This window comes from Saccoglossus kowalevskii, chromosome 9 (genome assembly GCF_978046115.1).
Source record: "Saccoglossus kowalevskii chromosome 9, keSacKowa6.1, whole genome shotgun sequence".
NCBI classification, from domain to species: Eukaryota; Metazoa; Hemichordata; class Enteropneusta; family Harrimaniidae; genus Saccoglossus; species Saccoglossus kowalevskii.
The window spans coordinates 27,508,293-27,529,359 of NC_140649.1; the positions used below are offsets into that span (position 1 = coordinate 27,508,293).

At 34.6% G+C, this 21,067-nt stretch overlaps 1 protein-coding gene and 1 long non-coding RNA gene across 2 annotated transcripts; one reads left to right on the forward strand and one right to left on the reverse strand.

Annotated features, from left to right (window-relative positions):
- The first annotated feature begins 1,370 nt into the window (after window positions 1-1,370).
- On the forward strand, window positions 1,371-7,512 carry LOC100376372 (alpha-tocopherol transfer protein-like). Its single transcript, XM_085503802.1, has 5 exons — window positions 1,371-1,416; window positions 4,493-4,866; window positions 5,985-6,178; window positions 6,339-6,449; window positions 6,628-7,512. Exons 2-5 carry the CDS (start codon window positions 4,500-4,502, stop codon window positions 6,883-6,885), a joined length of 930 nt encoding a protein of 309 aa, XP_085359928.1. The 5' UTR covers window positions 1,371-1,416; window positions 4,493-4,499; the 3' UTR covers window positions 6,886-7,512.
- A 5,137-nt stretch (window positions 7,513-12,649) lies between these two features.
- Window positions 12,650-19,895, reverse strand: LOC102803415 (uncharacterized). The gene is made up of 6 exons (XR_014930609.1): window positions 19,892-19,895; window positions 14,426-14,575; window positions 14,065-14,241; window positions 13,794-13,919; window positions 13,180-13,222; window positions 12,650-12,764 (listed from the first exon to the last, which is right to left on the reverse strand). It is a non-coding gene; the product is annotated as an uncharacterized LOC102803415 (long non-coding RNA).
- Window positions 19,896-21,067: the final 1,172 nt, after the last annotated feature.

A 21,067-nucleotide genomic window follows, 5' to 3' on the forward strand; every position in this document is an offset into this window, starting at 1 on the left:
TACAGGTTACTTGTTTTATTATGATTAAAGTTAGATCTGCATCAAATTCAATTAACCAATGTTTATGTTGTATGTATTAGCTTTTTCTCACCAAATCAAGGGTCATGATTAAATATAGACATATATACTGAATAAATATTAAAAATAACAACTCCCAAAGAATAACAACAACAACTTGTTAGGCAGCATTGAAACAATGTAACAACAATTTAAACTGCCATGTCAGATGTCGTCAGTGAGCTTGTAAAGAAATATTTGAAATATATTTACGTTTAAAAAACAATAATGCACATAATAACCATGTGCGACTTATTGTTCTGGTTGTACGTGTATTTCTGTTACATGCACACACACTCGTGTAACCTGTATTTTGTATTTATGCAATTTACTTCAATCATTGTACTGTGTATCACACTAGATTGCTGAATATTTTGGTCTCATGTTTACTGTGTTTACTGCTTACGTAGATTACGGCCGATAACGAGGGATTTATATGACTTAAAACCCAACGCCTAAAATACAGTGTACGAAAGCGCTGACCTTGGAATGTGTAGTATTTGTTTAATATGTACTTCTTGAACATGTGTCTATCAACAACAACAACAATTTATTAACTCATAACAACCTACTGAAGGAGGTTAAAGGTTACAACAACAAAATTACAGAAAAAAAATAATCAAATTACAATGGCTAATAGTTTAAAGACAACCAAAAACAGACTAATCACATGTCTTTACTGTGAGTTCGAAAATATACATTGCGATTTATACTTGGTACAGTAAATAGAACAGTGGTATTTGACTTGTGAAAACGAGAGGAGGGTACGTTTTTACAATGGCCCTCACAACACTCCTACACCACGGCATACAGTCGGTTACAAACATATTAGGAAGTCAGTTGTCAATTATTTGTGTACCAGACCAATATGCGAAATTCTCCATAATATGTAATTTTTCCTGAAAATATTTACGCTCAATTGGTTAATTGGATCTTGTGCTGATCAAAGCAGTTTAAACATCAAACTTTAATAATCATAATAAAATGACGATCGGTGATCGGTGCGCACCCTTTTTTTCGTAACCCCGCCCTCAGCGTCGGAACACCATAAACATTGGTTGATTGAATCTGGTGCTGAACAAAGCAGTTTAAACATCTAACTTTAATCATAATAAAATGACGATCGGTGCCCAGCCTTTTTTTTCGTAACCCCGTCCTCAGCGTCTGAACAACATAATCATTAGTTGATTGGATCTGGTGCTGATCAAAGCAGTTTAAACATTAAACTTTAATCATAATAAAATGACGATCGGTGATCGGTGCCAGCCTTTGTTTTCGTAACCCCGCCCTCAGCGTCGAAAAGTAGGATAGGGAACCACACTGAATCGCCATTTATTTCGTTTACACCGTTGTATAAAGGTAGGTTACGTTATTCGGACATTCTATAAAATGCTTTCTAGTTCCATGACATTTTAGCTATCTGTAAGTACTAGTAAACAGGTCATGTGGATGTTAGATTGTAAAACGACCATGGCAAGCCATTAACTCAGAAACAATGACACTGGCAGAACACTACTATTCACCCTTGGGCAAGGTGTAGTACCTGTCAACCTTGGGTGCCAACTTCCCACATAATTTTGGTTGACGTCAGTCCGGGTATACGGTTATAGAAACCTTGCACTCAACCTCACATGTGAGGTATTACCTGATGAAGGCAACGTTTGCGTGTATTTAAATATGTATATATTTGTCCTGGGTAAGATATCAAACTACATCCGGTTGTGGAGTCTATGGAGTCTATGGTCACCCATGGGCAAGGTGCCAACTTCCCACATAACAAGTTTGGTTGACGTCAGTAAAGGTACACGGTCGTAAAATTCCTGCACAAACAGATTCGCATAGGTGGAAAATTTTTCATGTAAATATGTATATATACGTTTCAGTTTTCCTTAGCATTTGGAGGGGGTCGTAACCTCTTGTAGTGAGAACCAGTGTGACTGGTTATCAGTCATCATCCGTTAATGTAATTTCGTTTTACTTATCCGTAAATCAAAAATCAATATTCCATCAATACAATCAAAGTTTGTTGACTTGCGAGGAGATAAATTAAAGTAACAAAGGTTGCACAACGCTATGTATTTCTATGACATAGGACATGACCAGGATAACACTGAATAGTCCACATGCAAAATAAGTGTACACAATGAACTCAAATTTTAAGTTTACATGCACCCGACCTACACACACCCAGATTATACACCAACGAAAGATTATTATGTCAATTTTTAACCATTTATGATGTGGAGTTCAAAGGTGGCCACATACATACATTTATTAAAATAGAGTAATAAATGGCATAAACACATTAGATAACAAGGTATATCTTTATATTTTTACATTAAATATTCAATTTATTGGAATAAAAAGTTGTAAAAATAGAAAATGTTTCAGACAACATCACTATTACAATAATAATAGGTGAGTCAAATCTTTATTTACACCCGTTTGTTGTAATTTGCATATGTAAAAAAGACTTAAAAATAAAACAAAATATTAATAGTATCTTCATTCCAAGATTTGTAGGAGGAGATACATTTAGCATTAAGGTATTCACAAATCACAAATTTGCCTGTTGCTATGACAACTGTGGGCCATAATTTATATTTTACCACCTAACTAGAATGAGTGAACTTTTTTATTTTCGTTTGTACGTAGTTTTTGACACTGAGCTATAAATAATTGCAGGAACTGCATTCAAATGCTCACAATAAGTTTTATTACAAAATTATCTTGCTATTATGACAACTCGTAGTCAGGTATGCAGATAACTCTCACAGTTATGGTGAAAGGTATTATTAGTTTTAGGAAAATCAAAAATTGTTACAAGCCACAAATGTAGAACGTTATATTGTTCTTGTGATTGGCAGAAACCTAACTCAATGCAAAGAAAGCCTTACTGTTAACAAAGTCTACGGCTTGAAATATTTCTTTTACTCAACATTTCTGATGCTAGGTGTTATCCCTATGTTAGATCTTTTCCAGCTACGATCTTATGGTGAGCAAGTACTTGCACTGAAACATGGGAAAATCATCTAGATTTGGATTTTACACACAGGCCTTATAGCTAGTTGTTTGACGTTGTCTTTGAAGGATGGTAGTCACATATCTTTCTTTTTAGCTCTTTGTATTCTCATCATGTTGAGATCAGTGTGATAGTTCTTGTGCTGACATACAGATCAAATATGAGGTGTTGACATGCTGCGATTGTAGTCTCTAGTTGTTCAGATTTTCCTGATTTCCCAAGGCTTACACTACTTTCATACTTTCAGTTGTATTTTGCGAATATTTATTTTTTTCCTATTCTAAAAAGAAATGATGTGCTGACGTGCTGTATGTTAGTGAATATACTACTGAACATATTTGGCAGAAATTACTAGACAACGTACTACTGTAACATCATTTGCTGGACAATGAACAGTATTATATTTGTTGCCATCTAACATTCTCTAAAATACACACACTACTTTGTTTCCAATGACTGTATTTGTTTCATGAGGACAGTATTAACACGTGTATTTCCTCATTGAACTATTTCATGAAATAAGGCAGTAGGTACTGTTCCAACTGAACAACCCAAGGCAGATTCATCTGTAACATCGTCATTGCAAGCCGCCAGAGTGAGTGCTATACGAAATACTATCTCGGGTCCTATTGTTACTTTCATACTTTCATACTCTTGTTCTTAACTTTTAGATATATCCGTAAATATTAATTAATATTAATTTTATGGTTTTTTTTTTTACAAAATATTTCCTTCGCTGCTTACAAGCACCTTTGGGTTTCAGTAGAGATTATTGAAACCTATTTGTAGCCCGCAATCCTGTTGACATATCCATCATAACGTCAGGGTGGCTGTCTGTATCAAATGGGTGTGTCATGCTGTTTGCCACTTCTTCTATTCATGAATGTTGTATATTTTCTCATAATGTGTCGAGTGATGGTCTCAGAAGTCTATCTCAGATTCAAGGCCTTTCTTGCACATACAGATTCAAAAAAGCTACTCAATGAATAGTGTCAGCAATGGTGGAACTACTTTTAAATATGCTTGTTTACTAACTTCATTTGGTGTTGGGTAACAATCGGAAAATATAGCAGAGTTAAATATGCAACAAAAAACTCAATATTTTCAATTCCAGGTTAAATGTATGCGTTGCTCTCATGGCATCTCCAATTGTTATTTTACTATTCAGCATAATATTTGTGCTTTCCTTAACTACGTTGTGCTTGTACAACAATTGCATGACCATAATGTTTCAATACCAATATACTGCAGCATCCGAAAATAGCAATAATGGTTATTTATAGACATTTTTGTGATATTTATATTCCGAAAGTGAAAATACAGAACTTACTTTTGCTATATTTTGCCTAAAATACAGAGCAATATTTGTTATTATTCTGTTATTAATTCTTACCGCTCATTTTTGAATTACAGATTAAATATGGCGACCAGCACCTATGAATGTACTTTAACGCCGGAATCACTGGAGGTAGCCAAACGCGAACTTAACGAAGATCCAGAAACCCGATTACAAAAAGTGCAGGAATTGCGGGAGTTATTCAAAACAAGAGCTGACATCAAATTTCGTTCAGACGATGAATTTCTACTGAGGTTCCTGAGGAATAAGAAATTTAACGTTGATAAAGCATTTAAGATGATGGTACACCATTACAAGGCCCGACCTGATTATCCCAAAATATTCAACAACTTCAAGCCTTCTTCAGTAAAGTATGTTTTTGATGCGAATCAGCAAATGATTTGCCCCGGAAAGGACAGGGAAGGGCGGACAGTTCTTCTTGCTAAGATGGGCAAGTTATGTTTTTATATATTCTATGATTCATGCATGACATTTGGTAGCGATCACAATAAAATGTCGATGCCACAGGCAGAGTTTAAATTACGGGGCTTTATCAAATAACACTACAATAAAGATTTTTGTTTAAGATATGGTGATTTTGTTTCGTTTTTATACAAAAATTAAAGGTATTAAAGGTATTGGTGGTGGATGAGTTGTTGAACACACTACACAATTTGTCATATCAATGTGTTGTGATGTAATGTCATGTCGAAAACGGAAAAAATCATTGTAGTACCCACTGCCCAAAATTATATATAGATATATATTTTGAGAACATTCTCATATTTATGCACGGGATTTATATTGAAAAGAGATTGAAACTATACCCATATTTCAATTGCAATATGCTATAAAACGAAAACGTTCTGCACGCAATGGGTGAATGCAGTAAACAAGTGCTTGAGCGTTTATCTTTCAGAATGTGTAGTCGCATAATATTTGCATATTTATTTGTCGTTTGCGTCATCCGTTGAAGGAAAAAAAATCATATGTCCACCAGCAGCTGTATTGACCTTATATAAATTACAGGCATATAACATTTAACCAAGCTATATAGTATCCAAACTTCATAGATATTAATGTTGAATGTATTCATGTTCAGCGCCCATCTATTATCCAAGACGAAACATTTAAGCGTGGAAAACAAGGACCATAAATGGACACCAACTCCTAATTATGGCCTCTTTATTTAAAAATTACATTAAAGAAACATATATTATAAAATGTTATGTTACAATATGTTGTTTGAATAATCGATAACCTTATTCAATTATACACATTTTGTAAGAAAAATCAACTTGCTTGATGTCTTGACAATGTTAAATTTACTACCACATCACAAAAAGAAAAATGTTATTCAGGAACTTAGTAGTCAAGACAAAGTGAAAGTGAATAAATAATCAAGAAAATGTATGAACTAATACATTTTGACAATTAGACATTTCTAGTCATATAACATAGACTCTTCATGTATAAATCACACTTGTATTTCAATTGTCTACGTGGCATCACATATCTCAGGTAAATGAAGTACATTATTATGATACTTGTTCATATATCTTTTGATAGATGAAATAGAACCAGGTGCCATGCCATTCCACGACATGATTAAATCATGGTTGATGATTTCGGAAATACTTCTATTAGATGAAAACGTACAAGTGAATGGATTAGTGAGTGTTGTAGATCACAGTGGTATGACAAGAAAGCATCTCCGTTATGGTACTCCATCAAATATGAGGATGTTAATTGATGTGTTTGAGGCAAGTAATTGTACATGACACATCACGTTTGATTAATGCAAATGATCACGTGGACATACTGGACATAATATGTCCATAATCACAATATAATAATAAGCAATGGCTGTCATCGAATATATTTCTGCGTTCTTCTTAACATACATACACATTTTTTTTTCAGAATTCAACACCAATACGAGTAAATTCGGAACATCTTTTGCGACAACCGGACATATTTGATATTTTCTTTTCTGTGGTGAAACCTTTGTTGACGGAGAAGATGAAATCAAGGGTTCGTTAAAACCATATTACAGCCATATTATTCATGCGCATGCGTATTGTTATGGTCTAACAAACTCAACAGTTGAATAATTACAAACGCTATTTCGCATTTCTGCATCACATATATCAGTAGGTGTATATCTGATTATTATAGTATGAATTAATCTACGTTGTTTTCATAATTACAGATACATTTTCACGGAGAGGAATTCGGTACGTTACACGAGTACGTTCCATCTGCCATACTACCCAGTGAATTTGGTGGACAGTTGGAAAAATTTGGTAATTCTGAATTTGTAGATAAGATACTGGCAGCAGAAGATTATTTTATAGAGAATAGTCAGTACGGATTTCTTAAGGCAGATGAGATTTTAGGAGGTGAATCTACTGCAAATGACCCAACGACAGGAATCACAGGGAGTTTTAAGAAATTGGACGTGAACTAAGAAGCCCCTGTTCACACAATCCACAATAAATATCTAGGATATTACATAGTGTTTACCGATCTTTATTTATCTGTTGACAAAGCAAGTCTTTGTTTTAATCTTCCCTGATTGGTCTTCGATTTATTCAGGAAATATGAATAATCAGATTAACAAACATAAAAGACAAATTGAGATACATATGTTTTGAAATGGGCGTTATCTGTTTGACATTTCAAATAGCTTCAAGAGATGTATTCTGTAATGTATTTATAATTAGATAATTTTGTATATACTTTGTTCTAATATAAGAAGTATTTAATAATTAAACATGCTTAATTATATTCATAACCACCTGGTTGCTACTTTGTTACATGAGACAAAACATGTGATTTCCTTGTCATCCTAGGAACAATTTAAACTTAAACTTTCCTGACAACCTAAACGCAGAGGAGAACGGTTAATTTGCATGATCAATCTACATTTTGCCGATAGTTAGTGTGACTATAACTGTCACATAAACAAATTGATCATACAAATATTATGAATAATATTCATAATATAACCACTATACATCAATATGAATATTGTTTTGCATCTACACTTGTGGTAGACAATTTTAACAGCAAATACATATTCTTGTTTACGAAATTCTGTCTAATATGGAGAGTATATTTATTATCTTTACTTAATTGCCATGGATCCAGGACGTGTAATACAGAATAAACGAAATACGCATGCGTGTACCAGCAATGAATTAACATCGTACTCGACAAAAACGGTCTTTTCCCTGGAAGCAAACGTTGCAAATAACAAAGAATCTAGGTGAACTGCTTGGAACAAAGTAACTTCTGAGTAAATTTTGAATGAAAACTCGCCGCTATCGAATGTTACAAAATAGTCACGGGTCAAAACGTAGTAGGGAGAAACCCCAACCGCCATAATTTATGAATATGTATCGATGTATATAAATATGTATAGATTTATTGGGGTTTGACTGCAGTATGTTCCTCAATGTTTCTCTGCAGTGTACAGTAACTGTGTCCTTATAATATAAAGAATTATCAAATCTTATTACGTCAAAATCCTACTTACAATACTTCCAGTTTGCTATGACGGTATTTAACCTGTTAAGAAAGCATTAACAGCTCGTGCAATGAAACCGTGCCATGGCTCTCCTAGATTCAGTTGTAAATTGGGCAATGGGTTTTTTAGAATTCCGTGTTTATATACCGTAACTGGGTTATATATGAGACAAGCCGGTAGGCTGGTTGGCAATCCCCTCCGCTCATAAAACATGCGTCGGTTTATAATTAAAACTGGCAATGAGCAGTCAGTCAGTCAGTCAGTCAGAAGTCAATTTTGCTGTTACCAACATTATATTCACGCAAGTTGATCATTGACCTATACATCGATGACAAAGTTTTAACATTTTATTTCCGCAATATTCCGTATTCGTATTCGTATTCGTTTTAGTATTATTATTAGTCTTGGTATTATTCATATTATCCTACCTGTCCTGACTATTGTTGGGAAGGTCGGGTGTGTTGTGTTCCAGGTAAGTAGTTGAATTATTGTTAACTTAAATTGTATATGTGAATTGCGTTGGCATTCAAAAATAATTTTCAATCACTAAGTGTGCAGAAAAAAATGAGTTTTCTGCGTGACAGGTAAGATGTGTAGCTTGAGGTATATAATCTTTCAAACGCTGATATTGATGGTTGTAATTTTGTTGTGTGGAATAACTACATAACATTTCTTCGTTTTTTTATTTAAATATAGCAATATAGAGGGCATTTTACATTACATGTGTTTCATCAACAATTCTGAGTTAATGACTTGCCATGATGGTTTTACGATCCAACATCGACATCACATGACCTATGATAGCTAAAATATCATGGAACTCGAAAGCATTTTATAGACTGTCCGAATAACTTACCTTTATACAACGGTGTGAACGAAAAAAATGGCGATTCAGTGTGGTTCCCTATCCAATTTCCCGACGCTGAGGGCGGGGTTACAAAAACAAAGGCTGGGCACCGATCGTAATTTTATTATGATTACTAAAGTTAGATGATTAAACTGCTTCAGCACCAGATCCAAATGTTTATGTTGTATGTATTAGCTTTTTCTCGCCAAATCAAGGGGCCCTGATTAAATATAGGCATAGACACAATAAATATTAAAAATAACAAATCCCGAAGAATAAACTATGTCATTTTGAGCGATTAATATGACAGGACGCCATTGCCGTGCTCCGACGTTTGCGGAACTTATTGTTCTACGTTAATAGCAACTCTACAGTGCACTACGTAAAACGTTCCAACAACAACTTGTTAGACAGTATTGAAACAATGTAACAACAATTTAAACTGCTAGTCAGATGTCGTCAGTGAGCATGTAAAGAAATATTTGAAATATATTTACGTTTAAAAAACACACATGCACTTGGTTGTACGTGTATTACACGCGACTATAACGTGTTTTATCACATCTCACTTTTGTTACGCATGCTGTGATTGGTTGAGACTCGGTCACATGACATTGAATAAAAATGGATATTACATGGTATATTGCCCGCCAAGTGGATATTTAAGCAATGGCCCCCACCGAAGGCGGGTATACCCCGAGATATTGCACAATTCACGACATATATGCACGAGCCACAGGCGAGTGCATATATGGAGTGAATTGTGCAATATCAAGTGGTATACCCAACTTCGGCGGGGGTTATTGCTATTATATTATACCAGTATATTGACAATTCGATAAAACTAGTAAAAAAAAGAGTTTACTTTCATCTACTAAAAGATCATGATTATGGCCCTTGAACATGAATATTTATAAGAATAGTATGTACTAGCCTTGTACGCTGAATGCATACAAAAATTACATGCGCAATACAGTTCAAATTGAATACAAACTAATTTTTATTCCACATGAAAAAGAAACATATCGACGTTGAATAGAGCAGCGTAAACACACAAATTAGCATAACAAAGGATGACCTTTCTGACCTTTTACTGACGCACAACGCGATTTGAAATGCAGGGTCGTGTACAGTTTGGATTTTACACGTTTTCATTCCGGTTTTTGTACAATTTGGACTGTAATTTGTCCATTGAAAGTACAGTTGTGAAATAAACCGGTTTTGTGTCTCATCATACTACTTGTAACTGGAGATATTTGACGTTCAGCGGTACTTGGTTCGATCGAAATTTGAGACGCTGCGGGACGCGGTGAATCATGTACGGCGACTGGCACAGCGACCTCAGTTCCAACATCTGACCTGGATACCTTTGGTATAACCAGTATGACTGACAAGTTTTGTCGTCGTTCTGGGGTAAGTTTGATGGTGTAAGATCGGATTTTCGCATCGTTTTTGTGACACGTACATGATATGCCTTGTCTCAACTCCGGCCGAAAGACTTTGCACGCCGTCGCTCTAATACAGTGGTTGGTGTACACTCGACACAAATCTGTAGCTTTCGAAATTACCTTCATCCTCTCCTGTATTTATTTACCCATAGTGGAGAATTACAATACCATATACCGTGTTTTTTTTAAACAGATGGCAATTACCCGGGTGCACTGCAATTTTGTCAGCTGCCGCTACCGGACACTGGTTGTTATTGGTGGCATATATTTTTGCCTGTGACTCATAGTTTTTTGCATTTTTATGTCATTAAATCCCTCAATTATATCTTGTATTTAAAGATCATATTTTCTTTGTTGGAAGTTCGCAATCCATCTCAAAGTAACAACACTGAGAACACAGCGTTTTGGCGTTCGTGTAGGCACCTCACGGTGTTGAGGGACGGTGGTTTAGGTTTGTGTGGCGAACGACAATCACCCAACGACCGACGCTCACAACTTGGATCCCACCATTAACAAAAAGCAATATTATAGTTATATAACTTTTCAGATGTTTTTAATTCAGTATTTTTTTCAATATTCTTCCAAAATTCAACCACTATATTTCCCTAAAAATCAAATAATACCGGTTTTATGTATTTCCGTATTAAACCTGTAGTCAATTCATGTTCCAGGGCCACTTGGTTTAGCCGTGCATTATCAGCCAATATACCATGGATGGCATATGCAAATTTTGTGTTTGGACCAATCAAATCAATGGATTAACACCATCAATATACTGGTATAATATAATACATGGTATATCACATGGATGACGTCACTGAAACTACTGCGCAACGATACTGCGCATAACAAATTGTCGTTCGCTGCACTGGTGCTGCCCCGGCCGCTGTTGTTTTCGGGGCTGCTTTCAAGGTTTTGAAGAAACTTTAGCCATCCGAAATAGACAGTGAACGTGCCAGAATGAATATTAAGTAAGATACTCTGTTTTGATGGTTATGGTATTTTTTATATGAAGCAAAAATGTACGGCAAAGCCGCCACTGAAACGTCGCAGCCGGGGTCGCTGCAGCGCGTTCTACGCTGTGAGCATTTCTACGCGTTCCACGCCGATGCTAACCGAAAACACTCTAAAGCTGTGTTGGCTTGTGAATAGGTGTGGTACGTTCGTGAGAAAGTAATTTCAGTCACTTCCACGGCACTCTGACATTTTTATCTGTAGAGTGATCAAATAACTTGCGTTTGAGAATTTCTCAATTCATTTCAAACATGTTATTCTCGATAATTTGAGTGATTCACACTGCTGAAACACGGTTCAACTAAAAAGAGTATCCGTGGCTGAAAATAACATTTACTGAGTGTATTTTTTAGCAAATAATGTATGTATGTTATTGAGTAAAAATGTGAAACTTGTTATAATAGATAAAATAAAATATTGCATACTTCAAATATAAGTGTTGTTATTTTGTGGGAGAGCGGGTGTGAGTGATGTATGGTAGCTGTGATTGTCGTGGTGGATGTCTGTTCGATGTGATAAAATAAATAACACATGGTTATTCGGGCAATATCACGATTTGTTGTCTGCCCTCGGGCTGTTGGCCATGACCATAATATTGATGATGCCCTCGCCTTCGGCTCTGGCATCATCAATATTATGGTCATGACCACCATCCCTTGGGCAGGCAACAAATCGTGATATTACCCTCACAAGCATGTGTTATTATTTAAATATTACATGCACACACACTTGTGCAACCTGTATTTTGTATTTATGTAAATTAACCTCAATCATTGCGCTGCGTATGAAAACTAGATTGCTGAATTTGCTGGTCTCGTGTTTACTTTGTTTACTGCTAACGTAGATTACGGCCGATAACGAGGGCTTTATATGACTTAAAACCCAACGCCTAAAATACAGTGTACGAAAGCGCTGACCTTGGAATGTGTAGTATTTGTTTACTTAAAATGTACCTGTTGAAAATGTGTCTATCACAGATCTTTACTGTGAGTTCGAATCTAGACATTGCGGTTTATACTTGGTACAGTAAAACTTAGTAATAGTTTCATTCTCGGAAAATTCGAGAACAGTGATAGTTGACTTGTAAAAACGAAGTGAGGGTACGTTTTTCAACGGCTCTAACAACACCCCTCTGTGCCGTGGTGTTTCTATACATCTATACTACACACACCACGGCATACAGTCGGTTATAAACATATTAAGAACGTAAAAGGTCAGTTGTCAATGACATTATTTGTATACCAGACCAATATGCGATATTCTCCATAATAAACACATTTTTCCTGAAAATATTTCGTCCAATATCATAACACATCACTACCATAACACATTCTTATACACATACCAACACCGAGTCATTCCCCGTATACATATGCCACACACAAAACAAATATTACATTGTATCTGCTTTGATTGCTTTAATTTATACACTAGATAAGACGTACATTAAATTGGGCTGTATACGATACTTTTATATACTGCTACTGTCTATAGCGTTGAGTCGATTTCTGTAGATGAAGAAATAACTGAATTATTGTACATTGCATTGTTTCCATATTGTATATACTATTCCCCTCACTTGCATACGACATAAGTAGATATTATTAGTAAGAGTCAAATTACTAGTACAAGTGACGCATGCACATCAATATCTGAATGTAGGTGTTTATAAGCAAAAACACGCAGTTACAAGAATATATATTCATATCATAATTAGAACATCATTAATGTGACTAGTTCAACTGATACAGATTTTTAAACAGCACAGATTGACACTCAAGCTGATACCGTTGTAATTCCATGAAAAAATATAAACTATAAAAGTGTAACATGCAATCTATTTTCTACCAAATTCAAGATGCAAATTCTTAAACTTGTAAACATTAGTATTGATCAGGCCTTTTATATTATGCATTTACTTACGATCGGTTCATTTGTTCAGTCTGGGAAACTTATCATGTTTAATCTGAAATTACAATGTTCACAATATGAATAGAATTTAATGTACCTAATATTGACAGTGATATATTTTCAAAGTGATATTATTAATTGAACTTAGTAATTATGTACATCTTTAACGAGTCTGTATAATTGTTATTATGAATGTAAAGTAGTATGATATTTTCGAGCACGATTAAAAAAACACATGAAGGTAAACCGACGCCTGATAATTTCACATGCGCGAGAATCACTTACGAACAGTATAATAAAAGAGAAAATACGACATAAATGCAAGTTGTATCTTCTTCTGTTTTTTTTTTTTTTTTTTTTTTTTTTTTTTTTACACAGAACACATATATGTGTAATTTGTTCACTTCAAATTATAGATAATTGAAGGTACGGAAAAGTTCAGTTTCAACTCAGTCAGAGATATATGTATCTAAAATACTTACTCACTATTAACAGTGTATGTACATAATATACGTAAATATAGCCATCTAATATTGAATTATGTTGTTTTGAAAATTTTGCGAAAAGGGAGGCATATTCAAATTTGCTTACAATACAAATATCATAACTATGAACTAAAAACTGACCTGGCACACAGCACACGCGATCTTTTAGTCCGCAATAGTCCGCACAGTAATCGTCTTCTCTCTCATCTCTATTGCATTTATGAGCACGGCAAGTACCCCCACAATAATGAGCACACATATCATAATCTAATACAGCCAGAAAAAAAGTAGAATTGAATATAAATATATGACCGACATAAGGAAATTGTACATATAACATGTCGTGTTGTACGCCTTAATCTGACATGCATGCATTGTGTGCAATTCAAATATTTTATTTGCTTTTACGTACCTTCTATGCAACACACTCGACCCGTTTTTCTACAGTAGTTATGGCAGTGAATATCATAATAAAAATAATAATGATAATAATAAAAGGAATAGTCGTTATCTCCGGTCGACATCTCACCGTCATTGCAATGCCCAGCTCGACATGTACCATCGCAGTAATATTTACATATATCATAATCTAATACATTTACAAAAAAAGGAGATTTTGTGAACATAGTATTTTTGTTTGTCTGGTATTGTGCAATATGTGAGAACAATATTTATACCAACCACTGTATAATGTATTCATTCACTGTAATTGATAAAATTGAAAACACATAAAAACTTATTCATATATGTTAATTTATAGAACGAAACCGCACCTTCCACGCAGCACACACGACCCTCACCACAGTAGTGAGAACAGCTCGCATCGTAATTATTATAATAATGATCTTCTGCAGCTACCTCACCAACATTGCATCTGTGAGCACGACAGGTGCCACCACAATAATCATAGCAGACATCATGATCTATATTAGTCAGAAAAATGGAAATAACAAACCAACCATAGATAAATTAACAAGTGTCGTACGGGAAAATGATAAAATCCAAGAACATACGTATAAAACAAACCACATAAACAAAATAAGTGACAAGTATACTACCCAACAATAAAAGTAACATTAAATTAATATTAAAAATTACTATTATGGTACATAAGAATAAAATAGGTTGAAAATGGAAATAAAAACACCCAAGCGATATCTAAATTAGTAGTAATAAAATGGAAGTTCGAAAACACAAAACTCACAAACAATATACAAGAACAAAACAACTAACGAGCTATAAAAATCAACGCTTACGATTTTCAGTTCTCACTACGGAGCTAGTACATCTAAGAGAAATGCGCTTACTAGTATCTTGGAGTTAGTTTCATGTTAGAATTATAAACGTCTTGTCTTATCACATGAACAGAATAATATCGTAATATCAAAACGTAACAAATTTAAATAACGATGCACATGTAATCACCGTGACCATTTAATTGCAAAATCATGTTGTAAAACAGGATGATTCGAATTACTTCGCTCACATACGTGTGGTAAAACAAACACAAACAATACAAGAGAACTGGTGATGGTTGTAGAACCATAACTGCCTCAGCTCAAAGATTGTTATGTAATACAAGGGATGTAAAGGGAAATGTATTGTAGTGTTACCTCTGTGTAATTTACAATATATCTGAATTAACCTTCACTGTGAAGGACAGTATGAGAGTTGACTTAAATGACTGGTAGAAGCAAGGCTGCTCAAATTTTACGAAATAGTAGTTAGAATTTCCAGGTACGCAATCGACACATTGTGCGATATCGAAATATGAATGATAAACAGCAAGTGATATTTCCAGAGATATAGTTGGAATTGAAGCAAAGTATTAACCCATGAAACATACTCACACATATCTGTACATATCATCATGTCTTATTGTGTGTGGACAAAGCTGTCATGCACACAATCGGAAAAATATGTTATTACTGTAAATAATTATGAACAATAAAAACTGAAATTTAGAAAAACTATGAATAATGAAAATATTTGATTTGCTGTGCAGTTTCCAGAAGTCCACACGAGTCGTCAAAACCTACAGTTTGGTGATAGTTGGGAATGAGACCAAGATTTAATAATTCAGAATGTTCTTTTAACACATGAAACGGATGTACATTGGTCGAATTTTGCATAGTTTCAATAGGCATACAGGCACCTTATATATTTTTACAATAAACCTCTCATTCACATTGTGCAAATACAAACAAGATATTACACCTTCTTGACAGTAACAAGTAAGTGTTGTATAAATCTGAATGAAAAGTCCGGAGTCACGGCGAATACTTCTAGCGAGTGACCCCTCTAAAACTTCATTACTGTACCAATGGCATTGAACTTCGCTCTTCCATAAAGCAGCAGTTTCCATCTTCAAATAATCAAAATAATCTTGATACCCTGGCGAAGCATGTCTATTGTTTCACAATGACTGTCCCAAGGGATCTTCGTCTTCTCAATTTCTCAAGATAAACGCCTGAAGGTTGTTTTGTTTACTAGAAGGACATGTCTTTTGGCAGCATTTCTTGTTACAGTATTAATTTCCATTGCACAAAAAAGTAGCAAATGTTACTGAAGCACAGAATTTGCATGAATTTTTCTCCCCGGCCATTCACGCAAACTGCAAATCAAATCTTTTACCGCATCCATAGTTGTTGAGACTTTGATGGATGTGTTGTGACGTATTTTGACCCCTGGATTCTGACCTTGCATTCTGGCAACATTTACTGCCCTTTCATACCAAGTTCAATTTCCTTTCATTGTTACATCCAGATTTCATGATATTTAATATTTAAAACCAACCTTTATTTCACAGTCACTTTAGTTTTCACTTTTCTAAAATTATTTTACTGATCAAAAGACTTTTCATTCCCATCATGCAATCTCCCATAGTACTTCCGCAGACATAGTGGCGATCGCCAACATAACTACAAATAACCTCGTTTTCAGGAGCCGAGGAATTAAAAGACTTGCCACATCTTGTTACATCCCGACTCAAAACGTTTATACACATGGAATGTGAACAAATTTGACTCCACCTCGACTGGAGACTGCGCTTCCGTTGTCGCAGAACAACACTAATACGACTCGTCAAGACTGGGCGAATTTTTTCCCTTATATTTTACTTGTTGTTAGTCATTTTAAAATTTATTTAAGCTTAAAGTTCAGATGCTATTATGCGTACACTGATATTTTTAGTGACCATGATGCACTCTGTAGCAAATGTTCGTTACAACAGTGCTAAATATACAACTACGACACGGCTGTTATAATACGTAGACCATAGTTGATAACCATACAGAGTAACTAGACTTATAAAAAACAACAACATCAGCGTGTTTGACCAAACACGTACGTCTATCCATACATGACGATTTTTTCATCTACACGCACGCATACTTGTCGGTTCCACAACTGTGATTGAAGGCGTACGCCCTCATTTCTAACCTGTTAATACCTTGCTAATCTTTCGGAAAATCAGCTAATCAGATCAGAAGGTGAAATCTACATCTCTGAACATCATTTACATGCGCTTCTATCGTGGTTCAATTTAGAGTGTCACCCTCCACACACACATATTCATTCATTCATTCAGTCAGTCAGTCATATACGGTTCGTGACCAGCAGGTATCACATACAATTGCCTATTTAATCTCTTAATAACTTTCAAAAAACGTATTGGCACTACTATTTTCGTTCGCTCTGTCTTTGTCTCGTTTGCGACAATTGTATTAGACGGATGTTACCGGATAAATATTTTGAGGTTATTACGAGAATACCGCGAAGTATGCACAAAGATGGTACAGTGATCTGATCGTATCGACCGACGCGTGGCGGATATCCTTATTGTTATATATACACATAACAGCCCGATATTGCAACGCGCTGAGCGAACGTTGACTTCTACGTTTTGCCTACAGTAAATAGACTTCCGTACATTTGCTATTCGATTTATTTGCTCCGTAATTGGACGTGGCCCGTTGATTTATGAGCAAATATGTCACTCAAACACCCTTATTTTTATAAGTTATCGGATGTAAACTAAATCTCAATCAACACCTTCGCCAATCGAGTCTCGCAAATACTGTCTGCATAAAATCGTATCAATTTTGTTCTCAAAATATTACACAATTTGAGATAGGTTGCACCATTTTCTCAAAACATCCAGGCTGCCTTTTGTAACCCTTTTCTGTACGCATTAACTCCAGTCAAATCGGGAAGTCGTTCAATATGTGTTTTGATGACTTTGATGACTTAGTATCGAACGCTCAGAATTTGCTCATTAGTGCCCCATGTGAGCGCTCGATTATGCCATTTTAAATAGACATTTACTTTTCAGCGTCTTCAAACAATGTTTAATAATAGAATATTAACAAAATGCCGAAATTTAGCTTTCGTACATTGTTCGATTCTGTACATATGTACCAGGGATTATTTGTTTTCGTTAATTTGTAACATAGCGAGAATTATTGTTGCGCTCAGCTCCATTGGTTACATAGCTATATACTATAATGTATTATATTATACCACTGTACTGGTGAATTTAATCCATCGATTTGATTGCCCCAAGCACAAAATTTGCATATGTAATCATCGAGGATATATTTGCTGATGATTCACACTATACAGTAAACAAGTGGCCCTGGAACATTGACTACAGGTTTAATTTACATATACATTAAACCGGTAGTATTTTATTTTTAGGTAAATATAGGGATTGGATTTTGGAAAAATATTGGAAAAAATACCGAATAAAAAACATCTGGAATAATATCGCTTTATGTTAATGGCGGGATCCAAGTTGTGTCGGTCGTTGGGTGTCTTTCATTAAATGTCGACTACTTTTGTTTGATTAGATTAACATTTATACATTGATTTTAAGATGATATATATATACTTTCATGTGACATCAGTCGATCAAATTATAATTTGGTATTTATAAGTAGACATACTGTATATATGTGTTTGGAATTGCCAAACAATGCATGGCTTACTCCAAAACAAATGCAATTGTAATAGAATATAACGCAAATACAACTTTCTAGTAAAATAAGCAGTTAAATAATGTATACGTAAGTTTATTATTTACAAGAGCATTAGACTGGCTTAGCTGTGGTGATTTTTTTTCAGTTAAAAAAAATTGGAAAAAAATAGTTTTGCGAAAGGTAGGGTGAACGCGAATCCGCCACAGACAGACTGGTCTTATTTGCAGCGAATCTGTTGCTATTATTTATTCGTGATATGTAGTGACATCACTGGACGGATACAGAAAAGGAGTGGGGGCGTGCTCGCTGCATAATGAAGTAACATTGTTGGTCTTCTGTGCAGATCGCACTTCACTGTAACCCAGGCGATATAAAACTACACGCAGGCTACTTCTCTAGATTAGAATAATCTGTACTGAACGTTATAAATAGTAATTCGTTTGTTATTATTGACGATCGAGAAACATGAAGAAAAGTTAAGTCTTCAGGTACAAAGGTAAGTAGATATAGTTTAAAGGTAAATTACTCTGATTGGATAACGTTCTTGCCTGTCATTCTGCATCAACATAAAAACTAGTATGAAAACACACTAGTTCCTGCTTTCACCACAGAGGTCGCGGCAAAAACGTCCAGTCTGTGTGATTTCGCGGTTGCAGGGGATTTCGCGTTAACACCTCCATTTCACCATTTGTTTTTATTTAATTTTAAATTAAAAAAAGAAATAAATCGCCCAGACTGTGCCAGTCTACTAGAGCATGTACATTAGTTGTTATTCAATTTGGGTTTGAAATGTATAACTATAAAGGAAAAAAGAGAAAAAGGAAAGTAAAATGAGGTTAACAGGCAAAACCGTTTATTCGTGCCAGGGGATTTAACATAAAGTGAACAAAATTAGTATCGAGCTAAATGCTATGCCAATGATAATTTTAGAATGCGGTTTCTGTGACATAGAGGGGGAAATATGTATGCGATATATAGGGTAATTGAATTTTCTTTTTAATAATCCATAATTTTAATATCCAGGTACACACTATTCCAGGTAAAGTATTCCATTAAGAGAACAACATGACGTTAAGCAGCTTGACAACACGTACAAGAAGACGTTGATGCAGTTAGTTGCATTTGGGTGGTCAAAATTTAGAAAGAATATTGAATATTACAGATTCATAGCATGTTTTATCTAGCAATTTGCATATGCAAGTAAATTTTATTACAATATATGAGTATTTAGATTAGCAAATAAAAATGTATTTTACTTACAATCAGCAACCTGCAATTAAAAATGATATTGTGTTCTGACTATATAACAATATTGGTTAACGCATACATGTATTCACAATTCAATGTGTTTATTTTGGCGAACGTCCAACAACGGTTCATACATATCATTACTTCAGTCAATTTTTTATATGTAATATGACATTGTATAGTTGATACTTACTGTTGTTTCTAGCCACAGCATTGGAACCAACAGAAACAGTAAATAAGTGAAAATCATCTTGAATATAAGAACGATAAATAAACGATGAAGTTGCCAGCAGGTCGTCAGTTGAGAAATTGGACTGTGAAAACATATTTATAAGTTTAATATCATCGGATACATCAAAAGAAAGTTGCGGTCGATAAAGAAATATTTACCATATGTTTATTTTTAAAATATTCATAATAAATACATAATATTGATATGAACTCATATTGTCCATAATAATAATGTGAATATACAGTGTGGCATCCGTGTGCAGACATTAAGACTTTATTCGTGAAATATTCCACAACCAGATGTGCATATTGAGAGTAGTGTCTTGAATACTAACATCATTACAGTATATTGTTAAATCAACTGGCACGTGTTCTATTAGTATTTTAGCACCACCATTGTTTTTAGTTTCTAGAGAACAATATATTCATTGGTAATTGTGACTGTTTTACGTCATCGCTATGAACTCTTCAACCCAATATAGTAAAAAAAAACATTGGATCTAATCTGGTATCCATTATGAGAAACAGTTGGCTTAAATAAACTACTAGTATTCAAATAGCAAAAAGGCGGTTTGTTGAAACAAATTTTTCCTTATGTGACTTTATTAAAAAAATATCAACAAATGTTGAACTACGCTCTGAATAGACACTAACATTTCTAACATTACCGTAATCATGTAATTACATATTTTACATGTAATTAGCAGAGTTCACTTACATTTTTAGCCGGCGTTATTCTTGGTACAAAATAAATATATTTCTAATGATATATAACAAATTCACTAAAAGTATTCAATGTACACACGATTTAGAATTATTGAACTGTAAAGGAGAATTGATCAGAATCTTCCGATCAAACAAATCTGTGTTCATTAATATGGTTTTACCCAAAGTTTTAACATTCAATGGTGCACTTTATTCTACTAACAAATTGTTCACATTTAACACACGTTAAAC